The sequence below is a fragment of the Mesoplodon bidens genome (assembly GCF_964165515.1).
Source record: "Mesoplodon bidens genome assembly, chromosome: 1".
Classification (NCBI taxonomy): Eukaryota; Metazoa; Chordata; class Mammalia; order Artiodactyla; family Ziphiidae; genus Mesoplodon; species Mesoplodon bidens.
In genome coordinates, this window is record NC_138176.1 from 168163138 (window position 1) to 168184076 (window position 20939).

At 35.8% G+C, this 20939-nt stretch overlaps 1 protein-coding gene across 4 annotated transcripts in view; it reads right to left on the reverse strand.

Annotated features, from left to right (window-relative positions):
* The window catches only part of ADK (adenosine kinase), a 509588-nt gene that overhangs the window by 426456 nt on the left and 62193 nt on the right, over positions 1 to 20939 (reverse strand). For all 4 annotated transcript variants that reach the window (XM_081244849.1, XM_081244846.1, XM_081244848.1 and 1 more), the window contains exon 3: positions 19266 to 19319. In XM_081244849.1, coding sequence (XP_081100975.1) covers positions 19266 to 19319 — 54 coding nt within the window. The remainder of the gene's footprint in view (positions 1 to 19265; positions 19320 to 20939) is intronic.

Genomic DNA, 20939 nt, shown 5'->3' on the forward strand with positions numbered 1-20939 from the left:
GCAGAGCGGCTGGGCCCGTGAGCCATGGCCGCTGAGCCTGCGCATCCGGAGCCTGTGCTCCGCAACGGGAGAGGCCACAACAGTGAGAGGCCCACGTACCGCAAAAAAAAAAGAATGAGAGGGCTTCCCTGGTGGCACAGTGGTTGGGAGTCCGCCTGCCGACACAGGGGACACGGGTTCGTGCCCCAGTCCAGGAAGATCCCACATGCTACGGAGCGGCTGGGCCCGGGAGCCATGGCCGTTGAGCCTGTGCATCCAGAGCCTGTGCTCTGCAACGGGTGAGGCCACAACAGTGAGAGGCCCACATACCGCCAAAAAAAAAAAAAAAAAAAAGAATGAGATCACTAGGCAATTTAAACTAACTCCTGACTTATGCTCTCCTGAATGCACACCATGCCTTACCTAACCTGTTGATTCTTTTCCAAGATTAAAAGAAGTAAGAATGAAGTATTTAGTAGTTAAAGAATGACTAGCTCTCTACCTCCAACAGCCCCCATTAGCAATCCTGCAGGCAGATCACTCGGGTAAGATAACATCTGAAGAGTCAGCCAGCCTGCCCACAATGGAGAATGATGCAGAACCCAACCTCCTGCCTTGATAATTAAGAGATTCTTCCCCCACTTTTCCCCTTAAAAACTGTCATGGCTGAGCAGAATTGTTGGAGTTGGTCTCAGGACACGAGTCCACCTTCTCCTCTGATTAAAGCAATTTCCCTTTCTACTGACACCTGCCTCTCGAATTATTGGCTTTTGAGTGGCAAGCAGCTGAACCTGAGTTCAGTAACAAAAATATTCAGTAACTTAGGGACATTTTAATTACTGCTATGAGAAAAGAAAGGCAACATTTTTTATCCACCATTCCAACCTGTACAATGGCTTTATTTACTCTGCCTTACAAATGTAAATGTTTAAAGGATAAGGATTAATAACAGTGATAATTCTGTCAACAATACCAGGTACAAAGTCAATGAGATGATCCCCAGAATCCTACAGTCTTACTGAAAAATTTTATTTTAAATTATCAATAAATCATCCCAGACAGAACAGAGAAGATAGTTAACAGACCTATACTTTCACATAGAGGTTTCCCAGATAGTGAAACCTGAAATTAGCAATAAAAAGAAGTGCTTCATATCACACAATATTCATTTTTCCAAATAACTAACAATGGATTTACAAGGTTAGATTATTACAGTTTTTAAAATAAGCACTTGTTTTATGCAGGTCCAGATAAAACCATTATGAAATACATAAATAATTTTATAATATACTTTACAGATCACAAATCTAAGATAAGAACAACAGAAAATTCCCTCAATTATACAAACCAATGGAAGACTGTGAAATATTATTACACATTAAGTCATCAATCAAGTCAATCAACAAACATAAATGCCTACTAAGGCCTATGGATACAAATGACAGTTTCTACTCCTAAAAAATGTGTAATCATTTTCAAGTATCTGATGAGGTATCCTATAGAAAACATAATAAATTTATACTATGCTAAGTCCTGAGGGCATAATTAGAACCAACAAAGGAAACAAGTAAGAAAGATACAGAAAGTAAGAATAACAGCTAAAAATAATCAAAGTCTTGAAGAGAGGCTGAAAATTATCCACTTCTGGTAAACACTGTAAAATTAGATACTACTATAATCTTTAAGGAATTGCAGCATTATTACTATTATTTTCCAAGTCTGACATACTAACAAAAAAATTTTGTAGAGAAATGGAAAGCATAAATATATAGAAACATTATGAAAATTAAGGGAGAACTTTATATTTTAAAAGTTCTTCATATTTAAAGCAAACTGAATTTTTGTGGTTTGGTTATTACAAACTGATTCAAAGGTACCCTAAATTAGAATACTTTAATTATAAAATCACCTACTAATATTAAACATTCTTAATATAGTAAGTACTAGAATATGACAGTCCATCTTCCTTTTTCCACAGATTATTCAATTCTACTTTTATTCTTTTTTTTTTTTTTTTTTTTTTTTTTTGGTACGCGGGTCTCTCACTGCCGTGGCCTCTCCCGCTGCAGAGCACAGGCTCCGGACGCGCAGGCCCAGCAGCCATGGCCCACGGGTCCAGCCGCCCCGCGGCATGTGGGATGCCCCCGGACCAGGGCACGAACCCGCGTCCCCTGCATCGGCAGGCGGACTCTCAACCACTGCGCCACCAGGGAAGCCCTCTACTTTTATTCTTTCTTCAAGGTAGACTGAAGCCAGAGTCATTGCTTTTATCCATGGCAAATCTATACTTCTTTGCAATAGGAGATAATATTCTTCATTTTATGGAAAACATATAATCCTACCTTTGTCAGGTGACTCAGTAAAATAATTCCGAAACAAGATATTGAATAATAATTTATAATAATCTGGAATAAAATTCCCCAAACTACTAAAACTTTGGAAAAAACACACAAAAAAACATATTATAATGATGTGTTCAGGAAGCAGTATGATCCCCATTATGATGCTCTAAAAATACACATCTCAATATAAATATATATCAAATATAGAGCATATCAAATATAGAGCACTAACCAAAGCAGCAGTTTACACTGTATACCATTCTTCTGAATGTATTTTTCTACCTCCCCTGGTTTAGAGAACAGTAAATAATTTTGTTTCTTTATTTTTAAAGGTGTCCTTCTGGATTGCTGAGGATGAAATCAAAGAAAAGGCTGAAAATTATGTCAGACAAAAGGGAGCAATAGTTCCCATGAGGTCACATAATTGTGCATATCCCCTTTCAAGTCTGAGTATAACAAAAATGTCTCATGCTTTAAAAAATATTCACTCAAATTTCACACACTTTTATATCTTTGCTACTATCAGGGAATGGGTTTAAATTTTCAATTCTTAAAAATTTTAATTTTCTTCAGTGTGCACAGTAACAAGGAATAAAGACTGCAGCAGAAAACAGTTTTACGAAATCTCTCACTGGGGCAGTTTGTAAGTTTGACCCTGGTTGCTGTGTACGCAGGGAAATGTGACATAGCCATTTTATTTAAACATTATAAGCAATGCATTGTTAATTCTCAAACCAACAGCTATTTCCCTTTTTCAGAAGAACCCCAAATTTTGTTCAGTTATTAGGGAGCCTGTGATTTGACCCATGGAGTGACTCTTGATTAGAATCATGGTAATTCTATCTTCTTTGCCAGTCAGGGGTTTAGGAATGAATATATAAGGCAATGGAAGTCAATGATAAAGTAAGGAGAAGTCTGCTAGGGTAATTCTGGGAAAGCTCTTCTTGCACTTAAAAAAGAACAAGATTTTCCTGAGAGTCACTAGATATCATCAACTACATCTGACCTCTGGAACTGCAAATAGCCATTTGTAACCATGAGGAGTAAACAGCCCAAAAGAACATTGGGGATGGTAAGCAGAAAAACAAAAAGGCCCAGGGCTCCCTGATGATGTTCCTGAAGCACCGAATTAACCAAGCCTTACCTCCATATAAGGGTTGGTTAAATAATAAAATAATAAAATTGGGTTAAATAATAAAATTTTCTATATATAAAGTCATTTTGTTTTGAGTGTCTGTTACTCACGACCAAAGGCATCATAATATAGGTAGTATATAAATCTCCTGACTTTAGAGAAAACCAGTTCTGAAAAAGTTTATGCTTTCACCTACCACATATTTTAAAGGAAAACGATTATAATTAAAGAAACCTAAAACTGGCATTAAAAAAATTCTCTCAGAATCCAGACTTAAAAGGGCAGTCATAGAAGTTATTCCAAACTTGATCACCGACACTAGCTGGCTGCTAGAATTAGAGGTACTTATATACAAAGTCATTCCAATTGTTGGAGAAAAAACAGAAGGATTTGTTCTCTGCTAACAAAACTTAAATTGGTAATATTTAAGGAATAACAAGATAGGCCCCTAATTGTATCTTAGGAGTCTATCTGACTTTCTTGAAGAAGTCTACTGTTAAATTTGATTATATTCAAAGACAGATATAAAAACAAAAGTCTCGGGACTTGCCTGGTGATCCAGTGGGTAAGACTATGCGCTACCAATGCAGGGAGCCTGGGTTCAATCCAGGGTCGGGGAACTAGATCCCACATGCATGCCACAACTAAACATGCCACAAGGGAGATCCTGTGTGCTGCATCTAAGACCCAGGGCAGCATGAATGAATGAATGAATAAATAAATAAATAAATAAAATAAAAACTATTAGAAGCCCTAGTAAAATGCTTATATAGCACTACAATTTTTTACTAATTAAGAAAAACAACAGTACTGTTTCAAGGGTGAAATATATGCTTTAAAGATAATGAAGATGGTCAAAAGGTACAACCGTGCAGTTATAAAATAAATATGTCATGGGGATATAATATGGTAATAGCGTATTGTACAGTTGTCCCTTGGACAACATTGGTCTGAAATCTGCAGGTCCACTTATACACGCTCGGGTCCACAGTATACTACAGTATTACACAATCCAAGGTTGACTGCATTCACAGGTGTGGAACTGCAAATATAGAGGAATCGCGTATACAGACTATAAATTATATGTGGAATTTCCACTGTAAGAAGGGTGGGCACCCCTAACCCCCACTATTGTTCAAAGGTCAACTGTATATCTGAAAGTTGCTAATAGAGTAGATCTTAAAAGTTCTCGTCACAAGAAAAAAATCTGCAACTATATGTGGTGATGGATGTTAACTAGAGTATTGTGGTGATCGTTTTACAATATACACATGTATCTTCAATATCCTATGATAAAGCAAAAGAATATTAAAAAAAGAATGTATATATGTATAACTGAATCACTTTACAGAAGAAATTAACAACATTGTAAATCAATAATTAATATGCAAGAGGGAGGGGATAAGGGGATATATGTATACGTATAGCTGATTCACTTTCTTATACGGCAGAAACACACCACTGTAGAGCAATTATACTCCAATAAAGATGTTAAAAAAAAATACTTAATAAAAAAACAGGGCTTCCCTGGTGATGCAGTGGTTGAGAGTCTGCCTGCCGATGCAGGGGACACGGGTTCGTGCCCCGGTCTGGGAAGATCCCACATGCTGCAGAGCGGCTAGGCCCGTGAGCCATGGCCGCTTAGCCTGTACATCCGGAGCCTGTGCTCCACAATGGGAGAGGCCACAACAGTGAGAGGCCCGTGTACCGCAAAAAAAAAAAAATATATATATATATATATACACATATATCAAATCATTATGTTGTACATCTGAAACTAATACAACATTACATGTCAGTTATATCTCAATGTTTTTATAGATAATAAAGGATATTGTTATATTAATAAAATAGCTCAATTCTATTCTTTCAAACAATTCTGTTATCAAATTCCGTCAAGCTAAACAAGTATAAAAAAAATAAGAATCATCCTTGATGTTATTTGTGCCACCATATTGCATGCCTGTGTTTGTGTAAACTATATTCTACTTTAACAGAATAAATATGTTTAGAATTAACAAAAGGTTCAAAGGTAATTATCTTACAAAATTGTTTAAAAGCCAATTCATGCATCATCCTAATGTCCCTCAATCCTATTTAGAAGAGAGTATAGTTAATTTTTTTAATTGAAAGAGCATATACATTTTAGTTCTTTCCTATCCTCATATTACGTTTTAGTCCCTAGCTTTAAAGTTGACATCAGTTCGCCCATTTTTCCAAATTCCATCTTGGAAGCTAGTCACATTCCCTCTGCCTTCATTCTAGTGGGGAAAACATCTCTGAAGAGATAATTATACAATTTAATATTTAAATAGAAAATAATTTGGAAGAGAAAGGAGAAAAAGTAGTGGTGAAAGAAGTATCCACACTCACACAGAGGAAAATTGGTGGCAGGATTTGATAATAAAGGATTTTCCTATGAGAACATAAGTTTATGGAAACTGTGTATGTGAAGCATATTTTCTGCATTTCTTTGAATTTCTTTGTTGAATTCAATTTGAAGATAAATGAATCTTATGCAGAAATTTTGTTTGTCTCCTTTCTGCAAGACCCTCTCCCCCCAAAAATTCCCTTAATGACCATTTTCTCATCCAATTTAACAATGAAAAAACTCTTTAAAAAAGATAATTTCAAATATGATATATGGAAACCAGTTACACTTCTAAAAAAATTTTTTTTCAAATCTTCCATTGGTTTTTTTCTACCTCCTCTGGTCTTACCCAACACAGACCCTACAGACGTAGAAATCACAAGTGTCTCTGGCCTTCACAAACAAAAAAACATTAAAGTAGTCGGAATATTTGGGGAAGATGGTTTCCCTTTGTATATGCTACTAAAATTTAGTATATATAAAGTGAGACATTTTTATAAAGGTAACATCTTCACAAGAAAAAACACTTGGAAGTGATTAGAACATAAAGTAAAATTTTATAAGAAAAATTTAAAATCTATTCTAGATAATGCTTCGATCACTTTGCAAAATGATTGAAAAAGCCAAGTTGCAATCTTAATGAAGTTCTACAGAGGGAGCCAGCATCACAAGGAATAAATTTATACTACACAGAACTTCAAGAAGACCTATTTGGTTGGAAATATTGGATTTCTAGTCATCAACATAAGTTCAGATTATCCTCTAAGGTTTTACACCTTAGCCATCAGCCAACCCCAAAAAACCACAGTATGACCTACAAACTATGGTATTTTTCTAGTAAATCATATTAAAACTAATGAAATATAACATCCACCATAAATACAGTTTGTGAAGTAAATGTGTGTTTTAAATAATATCATTCTTCTAAAGAATTTTTTAGAGTATTATTTTTCCTAAGTCACTGAACTTAGGCAAAGTAAAAAGCAATAAAAAAGATCTGAAATCAAATTGGAGCCTACCTTTCCTACTATAAGAAAAGTAACAGAGTCTCTCCAAGCCTTAGTTTCCTGTAAAATGGGAATGATTATAATACCTACCTCATAGGGTTGTTGTGAGGATTAAATTAGAGCATAAGAGTAATTAAAGTAATGTCCTCTTTCCTTGCTCTTAAGTGTTATTCAATTTTTCAATACTTTCCAAAAATAAAACATTAATTATAGTTAGTAGAGAAAATACTAATTATATATAGTTAGTAGTTTTCAAGAACTAGATTAGCTGCTAACAGATACTAAAGTTTCCCAAAACTCCTAAATTCATATCATTTTCAAATAATCTGACTCAATCCTTAAGGGAATATAGACCATGTCAGCATAACCCTTACACTGTTTTTCAGGTAGATATCTGTCATAGCTGCACTCTCAAAATATTCTTGTCTGTTGTAGACCAAGAAGAAAAAAGAATTCAACACAGCAATTTCTACTCTCTCCAACCCATGTTGACCTTAATAAATTCACCCCATTGATACCACATAGTAAAATACTGTCAAGTAAATTATTTGTAGCAAAAGATCAATGAACTACACTTGGACTGAAAAGGTCTGGATAAAGTTTCAGGAACCACCTTACCCTTCCCCACTAAAAAAATCAAAGAGGTAGAAAGCAAAAAAGACCACTACCATTTTTTTCTGAACAATTTTATGCCTGAAACTCAAAAACTATATTCAGAAGGATTACGGAATAGACTAAAAGAGAAGTAGCTAATTAAAGAAACTATTTGCTTAATGGATAATAATGAAATAGCAAAGCACTAATCTAAACCCACAGTGATATGTGAGAGACAGCTAAGCTTCTCTAAGAGCTGAAGCCAGTTCAACAGTGTTTTTTTTTTTTTTTTTTTTTTTTTTTTTTTTTTTTTTTTTTTTCTGTACGCGGGCCTCTCACTGCTGTGGCCTCTCCCGTTGCGGAGCACAGGCTCCGGACACACAGGCTCCGCGGCCATGGCTCGCGGGCCCAGCCGCTGCACGGCATGTGGGATCCTCCGGGATAGGGGCACGAACCCGTGTCCCCTGCATCGGCAGGCGGACTCTCAACCACTGCGCCACCAGGGAAGCCCAACAGTGTTTTTATAAACATCATCATACTCAAAAAAACCTACATCACAACTAACCTTTATGATTCCTTGTAGATCAAAACTTTTTCACATATATAATTTCATCTAATCCTCATTAAACCTAACAAGATAAAATGAAATTATCACTATTTTACAAATGACGATGTTATATTCAAGAGATTAAGTGATTAACCCAAGTATGGTAGTTTCATACTGTGTCAACTAAAAACTACAATCCCCAGAATTTCCTTCCCTATGTGGTTTTAGGTTGGGATTAGCCACAAGAGAAATTTGTGTACAATTTGGGAGGTACAAGTGAAGCAGTGGCCGTTTCACACCAAGGGTAGTTACTGGCTAGAGGTAGTGAAGACAGAAAGGTATGGGAGGAATTCCAATTTATCCTTATGTATCCCCACTCCACCTCCAGCTCACCTTTCCAACCAGGCCTAAGCCCATCATCACCAAATGCTCCACTGAAAACTCACAGAAATGGTAGCTTCAAAGAGCCAACAATCCACCAACTCTCCTCACAGTTCACTCCAGCAGCTAGACATGCCTAGCTGCTTCTTGAAAGCTCCAATTCATTAATCCACACACCAGAACTGGTTAGTGACTTTTCTCTAATCCTTTCTGGACCTCTACTTCCCTACTTTTTCTTGCAATGAGTAAGGTTTAATCCCTGTAATAGGTTTCTTTTTTTTTTTTTTTTAATAGATTTATTTTATTTATTTATTTATTTTTGGCTGAGTTGGGTCTTCGTTGCTGCGCGCGGGCTTTCTCTAGTTGCGGCGAGCAGGGGCTACTCTTCGTTGCCGAGCCAGGGCTTCTCATTGCGGTGGCTTCTCTTGCTGCGGAGCACGGGCTCTAGGCGCGTGGGCTTCAGTGGTTGTGGCTCACGGGCTCTAGAGCGCAGGCTCATAAGTTGTGGCGCACGGGCTTAGTTGCTCCGTGGCATGTGGGATCTTCCCGGACCAGGGCTCGAACCCATGTCCCCTGCATTGGCAGGCGGATTCTTAACCACTGCGCCACCAGGGAAGCCCTATAATAGGTTTCTTATTTCTCATTACTCATAGCAAAATTGAATCTTACCTGATACACCAAGGATACAATCTGTGGCAAAACATACATAAACTCAGTTTCTTCTAGTGCTAAATCCAGAGCACCATACATTTCTTCAAAAACAGAAGGTGGCAATTTAGGATTAATCCTTTGAGGCTTTTAAGGTTTCACCACTAATAACATACATTTTTCATTCATCTATCATATATGCATGAATATATGACAAAGTTTAATACTAAAATTATTTCTTGTAATGAGTACTTCTTTATGTCAGGGTTAATAATTTCTTTTAAACAATATTTAAGCAAACCTTTTGAAAGTTTCATAATCCAGTTATAACAACAGATAACAAGAAACTATGAAATCCTAGAATTCTAAAGTGAGAGCACAGTCAAAAGTTCACCAAAGGGGTGAACTCTGGTCACAGATTAGTTTAGAACCATTAGTAGTTGCCTGGAATGAATTCAATCAATGCTAGTGTGGGATTCTTACAGAAGTCACCTGATATTAGTAAAAAAAAAAAAACAAAGAGCAAAGAATTTGAACACACATTAGTACTTATTCCTGGAGGCACAGCTTCATGAGCACAAATGGTGAATGTTATTGTAGAGCTTTTTAAAGATCAATTTAAAAAGCAGTATAGTAAACAGCTACCGTACAAAGATCATGACTATATATTAAAAAATCAATTACAGGGCTTCCCTGGTGGCGCAGTGGTTGAGAGTCTGCCTGCCGAGGCAGGGGACACGGGTTCGTGCCCCGGTCCGGGAGGATCCCGCGTGCCGCGGAGCGGCTGGGCCCGTGAGCCATGGCCGCTGAGCCTGCGCGTCCGGAGCCTGTGCTCCACAACGGGAGAGGCCACAACAGTGAGAGGCCTGCATACCGCAAAAAAAACAAACAAACAAACAAAAAAAAAAAAAAAAAAAAATCAATTACAAAAATATTTCACAAACAGCAACAAGAACAAAAATGTTTCCCATGTAAGAGGCATCTGTAGCTTAGGATAAAATGTCCAATGAAAGGATCATATGTGGAATCAAACAACTTCGATCAAAGAAGATTGCTGTGTTCTAGAGAAAAGGATTCTTCTACTGGTAACAAAGATTATGAAAATTCTGAATGTTCAAACAAATGAGAAGTAAAAAAGAAAAAATAATTTTAAAATTATTTCACATAATATATGGTTGTAAAACTTCTCTAAAAGCTTTTAGAGTCAACTTGGCCAAAAAGCTTTGTATTATACCATCTCCTTGGAAGAATGAGAAGTGCCTTGCATTTGGAATTCAGGTATACATAGTATACCTGACTCTCCTCAACTCACTCAATGAGTCTGAGGTGGTTTCTAAACCATAATATAATACTGTAAAATGAATCAGCCATTGAGAGCCTTGATATAGCCATTGGGTTCATTATAATCAGTTAGTACTGGGACTTGCACTGAATATCAATCCTTTTTATTTAAAAAAATTATTGTATTTTTAGGGAGCTGCTTGGTGTGATACAAAAAGCATTTAAATGGGAATCACCAGACTTGAATTCTGGTCCAGCGCTGTCATTAAAGAGCAGTGTAACCTATAGCAAGTCACTTTATCATGTGGATCTCACCCATTCATCATAAAATATGAATAATTAGTTCTAGCGTTCATTCCTAGAATCTTAAATTCTATAATTTAAAATATGTAAAAGAAAGTGGGCCCTGAGAAAGGGACCATAAAAATGTTCATGGTATTTAAAATACTGCAGCTTTTATGAATATTGAAATTGTATTAACCACTTAACCTTGTTGCTGGTCCTACATGTTCTTTATTTCAATTTTGACTTTTCACTTCCCAGGCTTTTTTTTTCTCTTTGGCATTTGCCATGAACAAAATCTATCAGCTTTATAGGCAATCAGTTCTTACACTACTCTTACAAGACAATCTTGATATTTTCAAAGAATTACTAAGCCACACCATCAATAATAATGAATTTAAGAGCATATCAGATGTTACTGATTGTCTCTAAGGGCTCTGAACATGTTCTGAAACATGCCACTTAAATACTTAAAAATCTCCCCTGCTGGTTTAGAAATTGGCATTGTTCTCTAAGAAATTATAATATTTTTACACTGAACCAAAGATTAAGGTGTAAGAGTGTCCTTTCCAATACTCCTGCTTCACACCTCTTTCATAATTCATTTATTTTCTCCCATTTCATCATAATCCTAAACCAATAAAAACTTAAATAGACTTATTCCAAGATAAAACTTTTAAATTCAAGGGGTAATTCTAACAAAATAATTCAATTTTGACATAAAAAAATAGTCAACAAGGAGAATTCATTCAGTAACAAAGGGGAAAATATACTTCATATCTAGAACAGCATGGGGCTTCCCTGGTGGCACAGTGGTTAAGAATCCGCCTGCCAATGCAGGGGACACGGGTTCGAGCCCTGGTCTGGGAAGATCCCACATGCCGCCAAGCAACTAAGCCCGCGAGCCACAACTACTGAGCCTGCGCTCTAGAGCCCGCGAGCCACAACTACTGAAGCCCGGGCACCTAGAGCCCATGCTCCACAACAAGAGAAGCCACCACAATGAGAAGCCCGCGCAACACAATGAAGAGTAGCCTCCGCTTGCTGCAACTAGAGAAAGCCCACACGCAGCAACAAAGACCCAACACAGCCAAAAATAAATAAATAAAATAAATAAATTAGAACAGCATAAACTGCTTGTAAAAATTCATCCTTTATCTTGGGAGCTATCTTGAAAAGCCAAGTAAATAAATGTGAATCTCTTTTAAGAAGAGGCTTTCCCCATGCTTTATGTAGCACAGCAAACTGAAAAAAATTCTCAGATACCAAGTTATTTCTGTCTGTGTTAAGTGGCACGGATACTTCTGAATTTATTTATATTTGCCTTTGGAATATGTCTCTTAATCCAGCCAATTTTTATCTTTCCTTATCTCAATCTATATGATCTGATCTCAATATTCTATTCAATGTAATACAGAATTTAGATATTCATAAATGAAAAGGGTTCTATCTTCTATAACTGCAGATATGTCCAACAATAAGAAAACCCACTATTACAAAATCTCCAATTATGAAACTGTTTTAAAATGTGAAATATTAATTGGAGAGTAAGTCTACATAGATAAATGAAGTCAGTATCTTTCCTTTAAATAGTGTCTAGCATAGCAACTGGTAAGTAGGTAAAAACATATTTATTCAATGAAATAGCGATATTTTTCTAATTTATTTTAAATATCTCCACTTAGAAAACTAAATCTCTGATAGACTGAGAAAAATCTGTAGAAGACTAATGGAACCAGTTCATTATTGGACCAAAGTATAAATTCCATAGTTTTAGATTAATCAGATCACAAATTTAATTTCTTGGCCTTCCCTACTTAAAAATTATCCCTTAGAATCTTCAGTATGTAGAAAAACAGAAAACAAGAACCTGAGAAAAACCATTATGCTTAAAGAAGCAAGGGTCACTTTTGTTGCTGACCAATCTTCCCTGTTTCCTTGCATGTCAGTCTTCCCCAGACAGGGAAATAACAAGTAAAAGTATGAGGCATGAGTGGCTAAGTGTATATGGAATCTGAATCACAACATCTGGGGAACTAAGAATATTTTAAATAAATGGATAGTTAATATTTACCACATAAAGTAATATCAAAATAATTACAGTTATTATACTCTCCTATTGGTATACAAAGAATCAAGGTACACTTTCAAAAAGCCAGCTAATGTAATAGTGCCAATGCATTTTTACAATATCATGATGAATCAAGATTATCTTCAGCAGATTAGAACTAAGAAGCAAATAATGTTTTAGGAGAAAAAAGCATGGAATTATTAACTGGATAATTATTTTTGTTTTATAGCTACATTTCTTATATTTTTAAAAGCTTGGTCTTGAGCACAGACATCTTAGCTATTTTAAGTGTAAAAACAAATGAAATTATTTATGAGCAGCTTTCATGAAGGGCTGGTGTTGAGTTTTTTTAATTAATATTCTGCTCTTACAGGGGCATACTCATCTAAGAATTTTCTTTAGTGTACAGGTAAAAAACTACGAAGCAGAGAGCCAGCAGCCAAAAGAATTAAGATAATCAACCAATGCCAAATCAATCAAGCATATACTAACAAGTGTAAGATCCTTGTTATATAAACACTAGTCATTAAGAAAGAAGAATTCAGGCTTCCCTGGTGGCGCAGTGGTTGAGAGTCTGCCTGCCAATGCAGGGGACACGGGTTCAGGTCCCAGTCCGAGAAGATCCCGCATGCCGCGGAGCGGCTGGGCCCGTGAGCCATGGCCGCTGAGCCTGCGCGTCCGGAGCCTGTGCTCCGCAACGGGAGAGGCCACAACAGTGAGAGGCCCGCGTAATGCAAAAAAAAAGAAACAAGAATTCATGTTACACTTAAAAAAAAACGTTGTACCCTTTCAACCTTTAGACGCTCATTATGTTCTTAACTTAGTTCACCAATTATGATTATAAAATAGAAAAAGTTCATCTTGTAATAGATAAGTATATTTAATAACCAATTTAAATTTAGGGAATTTATAATTTCTTTCATTCTTTCTTTTTTCTGGTTATAGAAATAACACAACCCATTAGAAAAGCACACATAAAACATACCTAAAGGGCTTCCGCTTCCCTGGTGGCGCAGTGGTTAAGAATCCGCCTGCCAATGCAGGAGACACAGGTTCAGGCCCTGGTCTGGGAAGATCCCACATGCGGCCGAGCAACTAAACCCGTGTGCCACAACTACTGAGCCCGCATGCCACAACTACTGGAGCCCGTGCGCCTAGAGTCCATGCTCCACAACAAGAGAAGCCACCGCAGTGAGAAGCCCACACACCACAACGAAGAGTAGCCCCCACTTGCCGCAACTAGAGAAAAGCCTGCATGCAGCAACGAAGACCCAACGCAGCCATAAATAAATAAATAAATAAATAAAACACATAAAAGTACAAAGAAAAAAATTAAAATTTACCCATTATCAATCACCCACAGATCTACTATTCTACAATTCTTTTATGATATCTACAAGCAATCTTTTTCACCTACTTAAATCATCACAATATTAAATATTTTCCTTAAAACATTTTAATAACTGCATAGATAGAGAAAAACAAATACCGTATGCTAACACATATATATGGAATCTAAAAAAAAAAGGTTATGAAGAATCTAGGGGCACTACGGGAATAAAGATGCAGACCTACTGGAGAATGGACTTGAGGACATGGGGAGGGGGAAGGGTAAGCTGGGACACAGTGAGAGAGTGGCATGGACATATATATACTACCAAATGTAAAATCGATAGCTAGTGGGAAGCAGTGGCATAGCACAGGGAGATCAGCTCGGTGCTTTGTGACCACCTAGAAAGGTGGGATAGGGAGGGTAGGAGGGAGGGAGATGCAAGAGGGAAGAGATATGGGGATATATGTATACGTATAGCTGTTTCACTTTGTTATAAAGCAGAAACTAACACACCATTGTAAAGCAATTATACTCCGATAAAGATGTTAAAAAAATAAAATAAAATAAATAACTGCATAATATTCCACAGAGTTAATTTAGTTAATTGCACTAGAAAAAGAGAATAGCTCATTTAAGATTAATCCAACAGTATGGCACTTGCCTTTTAAGAGAACTGAAAATTTTGTGTTTTCTATAAAATGTGTATGTGTATATTAAGTATTAAAACACAGGTCATTTGGCTCCTAATAAGATTTAGACTCCTTTCCAACATCTTTTTTTTAATTGAAATAAAGTAAGTAAAGCAAAGAGTAACCTAGAAAAGATGTGATTTTTTAATGCTAAATAGTGACAAAAGAAAAGGTCTAACCTGAAAATCTGCTTCAATCAATAAAATGTATTTTTCCTGTCATAACGCCATACAATTTTTTTTCCAGAGCACTTCCATTAGATTAAAAATTTGAGCTATTAATCTATCATCACACTACACACCTTGAAGAGTTTCTCTGAGAATTATCACAGATTTGAGCTAAATACCTACCTCCCTTTTCCAGTCTGTGGTATGGCCTAATGATATTCATTTTAACCATAGCTGGCAAAGATTAGGGACATCATTAATTTTCCTACACAGCTAAATATGTAGTTATGGTAGAAAAATAATAACTCCAATATACTTTTAGTGATAAATGCTAACTTATAAAATAATCACTATGTAATATATTCAAAGAGGAATAAAAATCTGCAAGAAGAATGACAAGAAAAAGTATATAACAATCAAATCCAGAAGATATTCTAAGTGGCCTAACATAAAAGAAAGAAAATTCTGGAAAAGTACATATTGTTTACACTCAGCTAGTATGTTTTATACCTCATACTGTTAACGAGACAGGATTGCCCTACCAAAGGTCTGCTACAGAATATCCAGAAGACATATCAGGCACTGTGAGAAGAAAAAAATCATCTATTCAAATTTAACACATTCTAGGTGAAAATATAATTTGAAACCCTCAATCTTTTGTTTTGAAATTCATAGTCATAAAGCAAGGCTGGTATTAAAATTCATTTGGCCTAAAGACAAGCAAAACTTCTTCACTGAGAACTACAAAGCACTGCTGAGAGAAATTAAAGACAGACTAAATACTGTTAAGATGTCAATTCTCTCTCAAATAGATTCAACAACCCCATGATAATCCCAAAAGGTTTTTCTGAGGAAACTGATACGCTGATTCTAAAATATATGGCAATGTAAAGGATCTAGTACATCCAGAGCATCTTGTAAATGAAGAACAAAGTGGGAGGACTTACAGCAACTGACTTCAATACTTACTATACTGTGTGACTAGCATAAAGAGTGACAAGTAAATCACCGGAACAGGATAAACCCATATTTCTACAGTTATTTTATTTTCAACAAAGGCATCAAAACAATTCAGTGGACAAATAAAGTCTATTCAGCAAATAGTGCTGAAATAACTAGATATCCATATAGATAAAGGAGAATGAACACTGACATCTACCTCACATCATATACAAATATTAATGCATAATAGATCATAGACCTAAACAAAACAGCTCAAACCATACAGTTTTTAAAGAAAAATATAAATAAGAGTATCTTCATAAATTGAGGGCAAAGGTTTTTTAGATGAATAAAGTAATAATCATAAAGGCAAAAACTGATAAATTAGACTTTATAAAAATTTAAAACTTGCTTATCAAAAGGCACTATTAAGAAAAGATGGTAAGCCTGGGACTGGAGAAAAAAACTGTAAAACATACATCTGACGTTGACTGGTATCCAGAATATATAAAGAATTCCAACAAGTCATCAATAAAAGGACAAAACAATCTAATTTTTTTCATCAGCAAAAGATGTGAACAGACTCTTCACCAAAGAAAATATACATGGCCAATAAGCTAATGAAAAAGTACTCAATATCATTAGTCATCATGGAAATTGAAATTAAACCACTCTGAGATACCACTACATATCCACCAGAATAGCTAAAATTAGCAAGACCAACAAATACCAAATGTTGATGAGGATGTAGAGCAACTAGAACTCTCATATATTGCTGGTAGGAATGTAAGATGGTACCACTTTAAAAGAAAATCTAGTAGTTCCTTATAGAACCAAATATACTATTACCCTAGTGACTCAGCAGCAAATCTATTCCTGAGTAATTATCCATGAGAAATAAAAACATGTTCACAAAGACTTATACAAAAATATTAACAGCAACTTTATTCATAGTAGCCAAATGAAAGGAAACAGCCTAGACGTCCACCAATAAGAGAACAGATAAACCATGGAATGTTAATCAGCAATAAAAAAAATTAACTGATACATGAAAGAATCTAAAAAATATTATACTGAGTGAAAGAAGTATTATATAAAACATAACGTACATATGATTCCATTAATAAGAAATTCCAGAACAGGAAAAACTTAATCTACAGTAGAAAAAAAATCATAATACGGGTTACCTCTCGGAGGGTAGGAGCAGAGAGTGACTACAAAGAGGCATAAGGGAATTTCTTGATAGAGGACTGGGTTATGAACATTTATGCACTTTTCAAAACTCAGCAAATGTACACTTAAGATTTGTGCATTTCACTGTATAAAAATATTTACAGGTAAAGACAAAAAACTCTAAACTATTGAATTTTAGGTGATGGTATGCATGTTGAAATATTTATGGGGAAACATATTGATGTCTGCAATTTACTTCTGAAATGCATTCAAAAAGCAGATGAAGTAATGGATAGACAAAAGAATGGATAAGGTGAAAAAGAGAGTAAAATGTTAATGATAAAATCTAGGTGGCGAGTATATGGGTAATTATATACTATACATTTAAATTTTTTCATAATAAAATCTAAGAAAATAATCAGTCTATCCATGAGGCTGAACTATATCACAGACAGCTAAAGAAACTGTAAATGAATTAACACATTCATATGGGTTACATATTATATAATATGAAAATATTCACAGTATTGCAGTTTTCTGGTATTTTTAATATTGATCATAGTCTCCGAGGGCCAAAGGAGCCTCTAGGTTGACTACCTAATTCCCAAAACAAAAAAGTTCTGTTACCAAACCTATAAGTAAGCAACCAACCAATGGTACAGTGACAATCACCTACCCTCATTGACTAGGCAGTAAAGAAAGAAATTATATAAAATTCCTTAACAATAAATTTGAGAACCCACGATGGAGATTATAATCAAATGAAGACATAACAAATATAAAAATACTGATGAAAGGCTAGCATAACAATGGGATATATCAACTCTAAGAACTCTTAAATCCTTTTCTTATACATTGAGCCTACCATTTTACGATTAACACTTACTATAATCCCTTCTAAGACAGAAGAAAGAAAATAATTTGGAAAAGATTCAGGACAGTGTTTGTAAATAGAACCTTAAAAAGTACTCAGAAAAATCATTACTTAACCTTTAGAAGAAAATAATAGTCTTGAAGCACTCAATCTACAGAACAAGTTATTCTCCATAACTTGAGTACAAATGAAGATTACATTTAAACTAAACCACGAGGGACTTGAGTTAGATATTAAAATATCTGTAACATAAGAGAGTGTCAAACATTAAGGAAACTCCCAAGGAAGTTGTAAAATTCACCAATGTATTTATAAAAAGGATAGATAGAACCTTGACTATCATCAATAATAAGCACAGTCTGTACAACACTGTAAATCAACTATACTTCAATTAAAAAAAATAATAAGTGAGGTCCAACCTGTAGGTGTAGTTAGCCTCAAATTCCTCAAACTTAATTCTACATTATTATTTGACATTAGGTGTTTCAATAATAATTACAATTATCAGAACTTTCTTACTGCACAATGGAGAAAAAAAAGTAGCCTACTAGAAAACAGAAGCATATACTTTATTTTAGCTTCCCTCTTTGGACAAACCTATGATATTGAAAAGAGATGAAATTTCCTTTTAAGATTTTTTTTTTGACGTGGACCATTTTTTTTTAAGTCCTTAATGAATTTGTTACAATACTACTTTTGTTTTTTTATGTTTTCATTTTTTAGCCCTGAGGCATGTGGGATCTTAGCTCCCTGACCAAGGATCGAACCCACACCTCCTGCGTTGGAAGGCGAAGTCTTAACTAATGGACCACCAGGGAAGTCCCTGAGATGAATTTTTAAAACTCCCAAGTCTGTAATTTTTAACTAAAAACCTCACAGTTCCTGTGAGGTAGTAATCTTTTTAGATACTACCACAGGGCAGAAAAATAGCAACAGAGATATCCCAGAATCATGTATACAGCTATCCTACCCGAAAGATAGGATCCTACAAACATTAAAATTTTTTAAAGGAACAAAATTTTATTTATATTTAAAGTGTTTTACCTTGTGCTAAACAGAGTTAGGCATTTATTTTTTCATAAGACAAACAAAATCATATTTCTCCACCTTAAGCACAGGGTGGAAGTCAACTAAGCAAGAGCCAAAATTAACAATGACAATTTAACATTTTATCTGGGGAAAGAAGATGAAATGACCTATTTCCGAATATGCCCTTAGTCTAGAGGATGGGATACAATACTCCATATACTAATGTGTGCATAGGAACAATTATTTCTTGTGTTAACCTTATGCAGTATAAATTATCCTAATCCTACGAGGATTAAGATCATAATATTGATTACATCTTTATATTTTATACCCCACAGAATTTTAAAAATCAGATTTTTTACATGCATCTACTCCATAGACAGAGTAAATTATGTACAGCCTAGGGTTTAACGCACTTACAGTTCCTTGTGTTTCTCTTCAGCCAAGATTTGGTCATTCAGTTTAAGAGAATACCTGTTAACACAGAAACAAAAATATACTGGTCATATAAACATATGTTTGCCTCATGGACATCTGACTGTGATAACATACAGCCAGTTGACCCCTATCAAATAAACACTACTACACTGTTAACAGGTCTCTATCTTAATTGATAAAACATTTAAAACTGCCTAAGTTCTTTTTTTTTTAGTATTTATTTAGGATGCACCGGGTCTTAGTTGAGGCACATGGGACCTTCACTGCAGTATCTTTTAGCTGCAGCATGCAGACTTCTTAGTTGCGGCATGCATACGGGATCTAGTTCCCTGACTAGGGATCGAACCCAGGCCCCCTGCATTGGGAGCATGGATACTCACTGGACCACCAGGGAAGTCCCCCAAAGTGCCTAAGTTCTTTGATGGTCTATTAGTCACTTCCACAGACACCACCTCAAGAACTAAAGGGAGATGAACTTGATCATGCTTTAAAAATATGAGCTTTCTTCAATATTCTTCTGTAGTGAATCATCTATGTTACTTTCACCCAGCAGTTCAAAATTCAAGAGACTACTACAATGCTAAGTATTTAACAGTTCACAAAACAATATGAAGTTATTCTTTTATTAAATACATAGCAAACATCTATGTGTAGCAGACTATGTACTAGGTAGTGAGACATATGAAGAAAAGTTTTAGAGTTCCTGACTAAACCATTTACTAGCTTAATGACCACAGCCAATTCTCTTACCTCTTTAAGTCTAAGTTTCCCTGGCTATAAAATAGAGGCTACCATAAATATTAGAACAGGGATCTTCCAATATCATATATTTATACTATTGAAGGTAAACAGACTCTCTGAGGAGTACACAGAAATAGATAAACAACAATGGACAGGTCTTCAATTTCCGCTTGTATTCATTCCTTTCCTAAAACTAATCAGCCTGACAATGGATCAGAGGTCTAAACGGAGAGGTCATCCAAATTCTCCTTACTTGACTCCACTTCCACAAGTCTTTACTCACTTTATAAAAAGAATGGCATACCTCTCGTCCATCCTGAATGAAACCGTACTGCATTGCCTAGGTATAAAAATCTCTGAAGTGGGCTTCCCCGGTGGCGCAGTGGTTGAGAGTCCGCCTTCCGATGCAGGGGACGCGGTTTCGTGCCCCGGTCCGCGAAGATCCCACATGCCGCAGAGCGGCTGGGCCCGTCAGCCATGGCCGCTGAGCCTGCGCGTCCGGAGCCTGTGCTCCGCAACGGGAGAGGCCACAACAGTGAGAGGCCCGCGTACCGCAGAAAAAAAAAAAATCTCTGAAGTATTAAACAAGGAATGATTCATAATATTTTGTCTGCAAACCTTCTTTACTTAAAGTACTACAAACTGACTATAGGGCTTCCTGTTCTATACATTATTACTGTAAAGAATGAAGATAGAAATTAAAAATGAGTAATTGTGATAGGATGTTCTATTTTCAGATATATTACAGAATGGGGCAGAAGTTGGTTACAATTTTCATTTTAAAAGTTCATCATTTCTAGCCCATGTTCATCATCAAAGAATACATTACTTTTCAGGGAGAGTTCTGTGAAGCAAAGCTCAGAGAGTTTCTAAAAAGAACAAGAAAGACAGTTCTTCCAAGCAACACACTTTTTT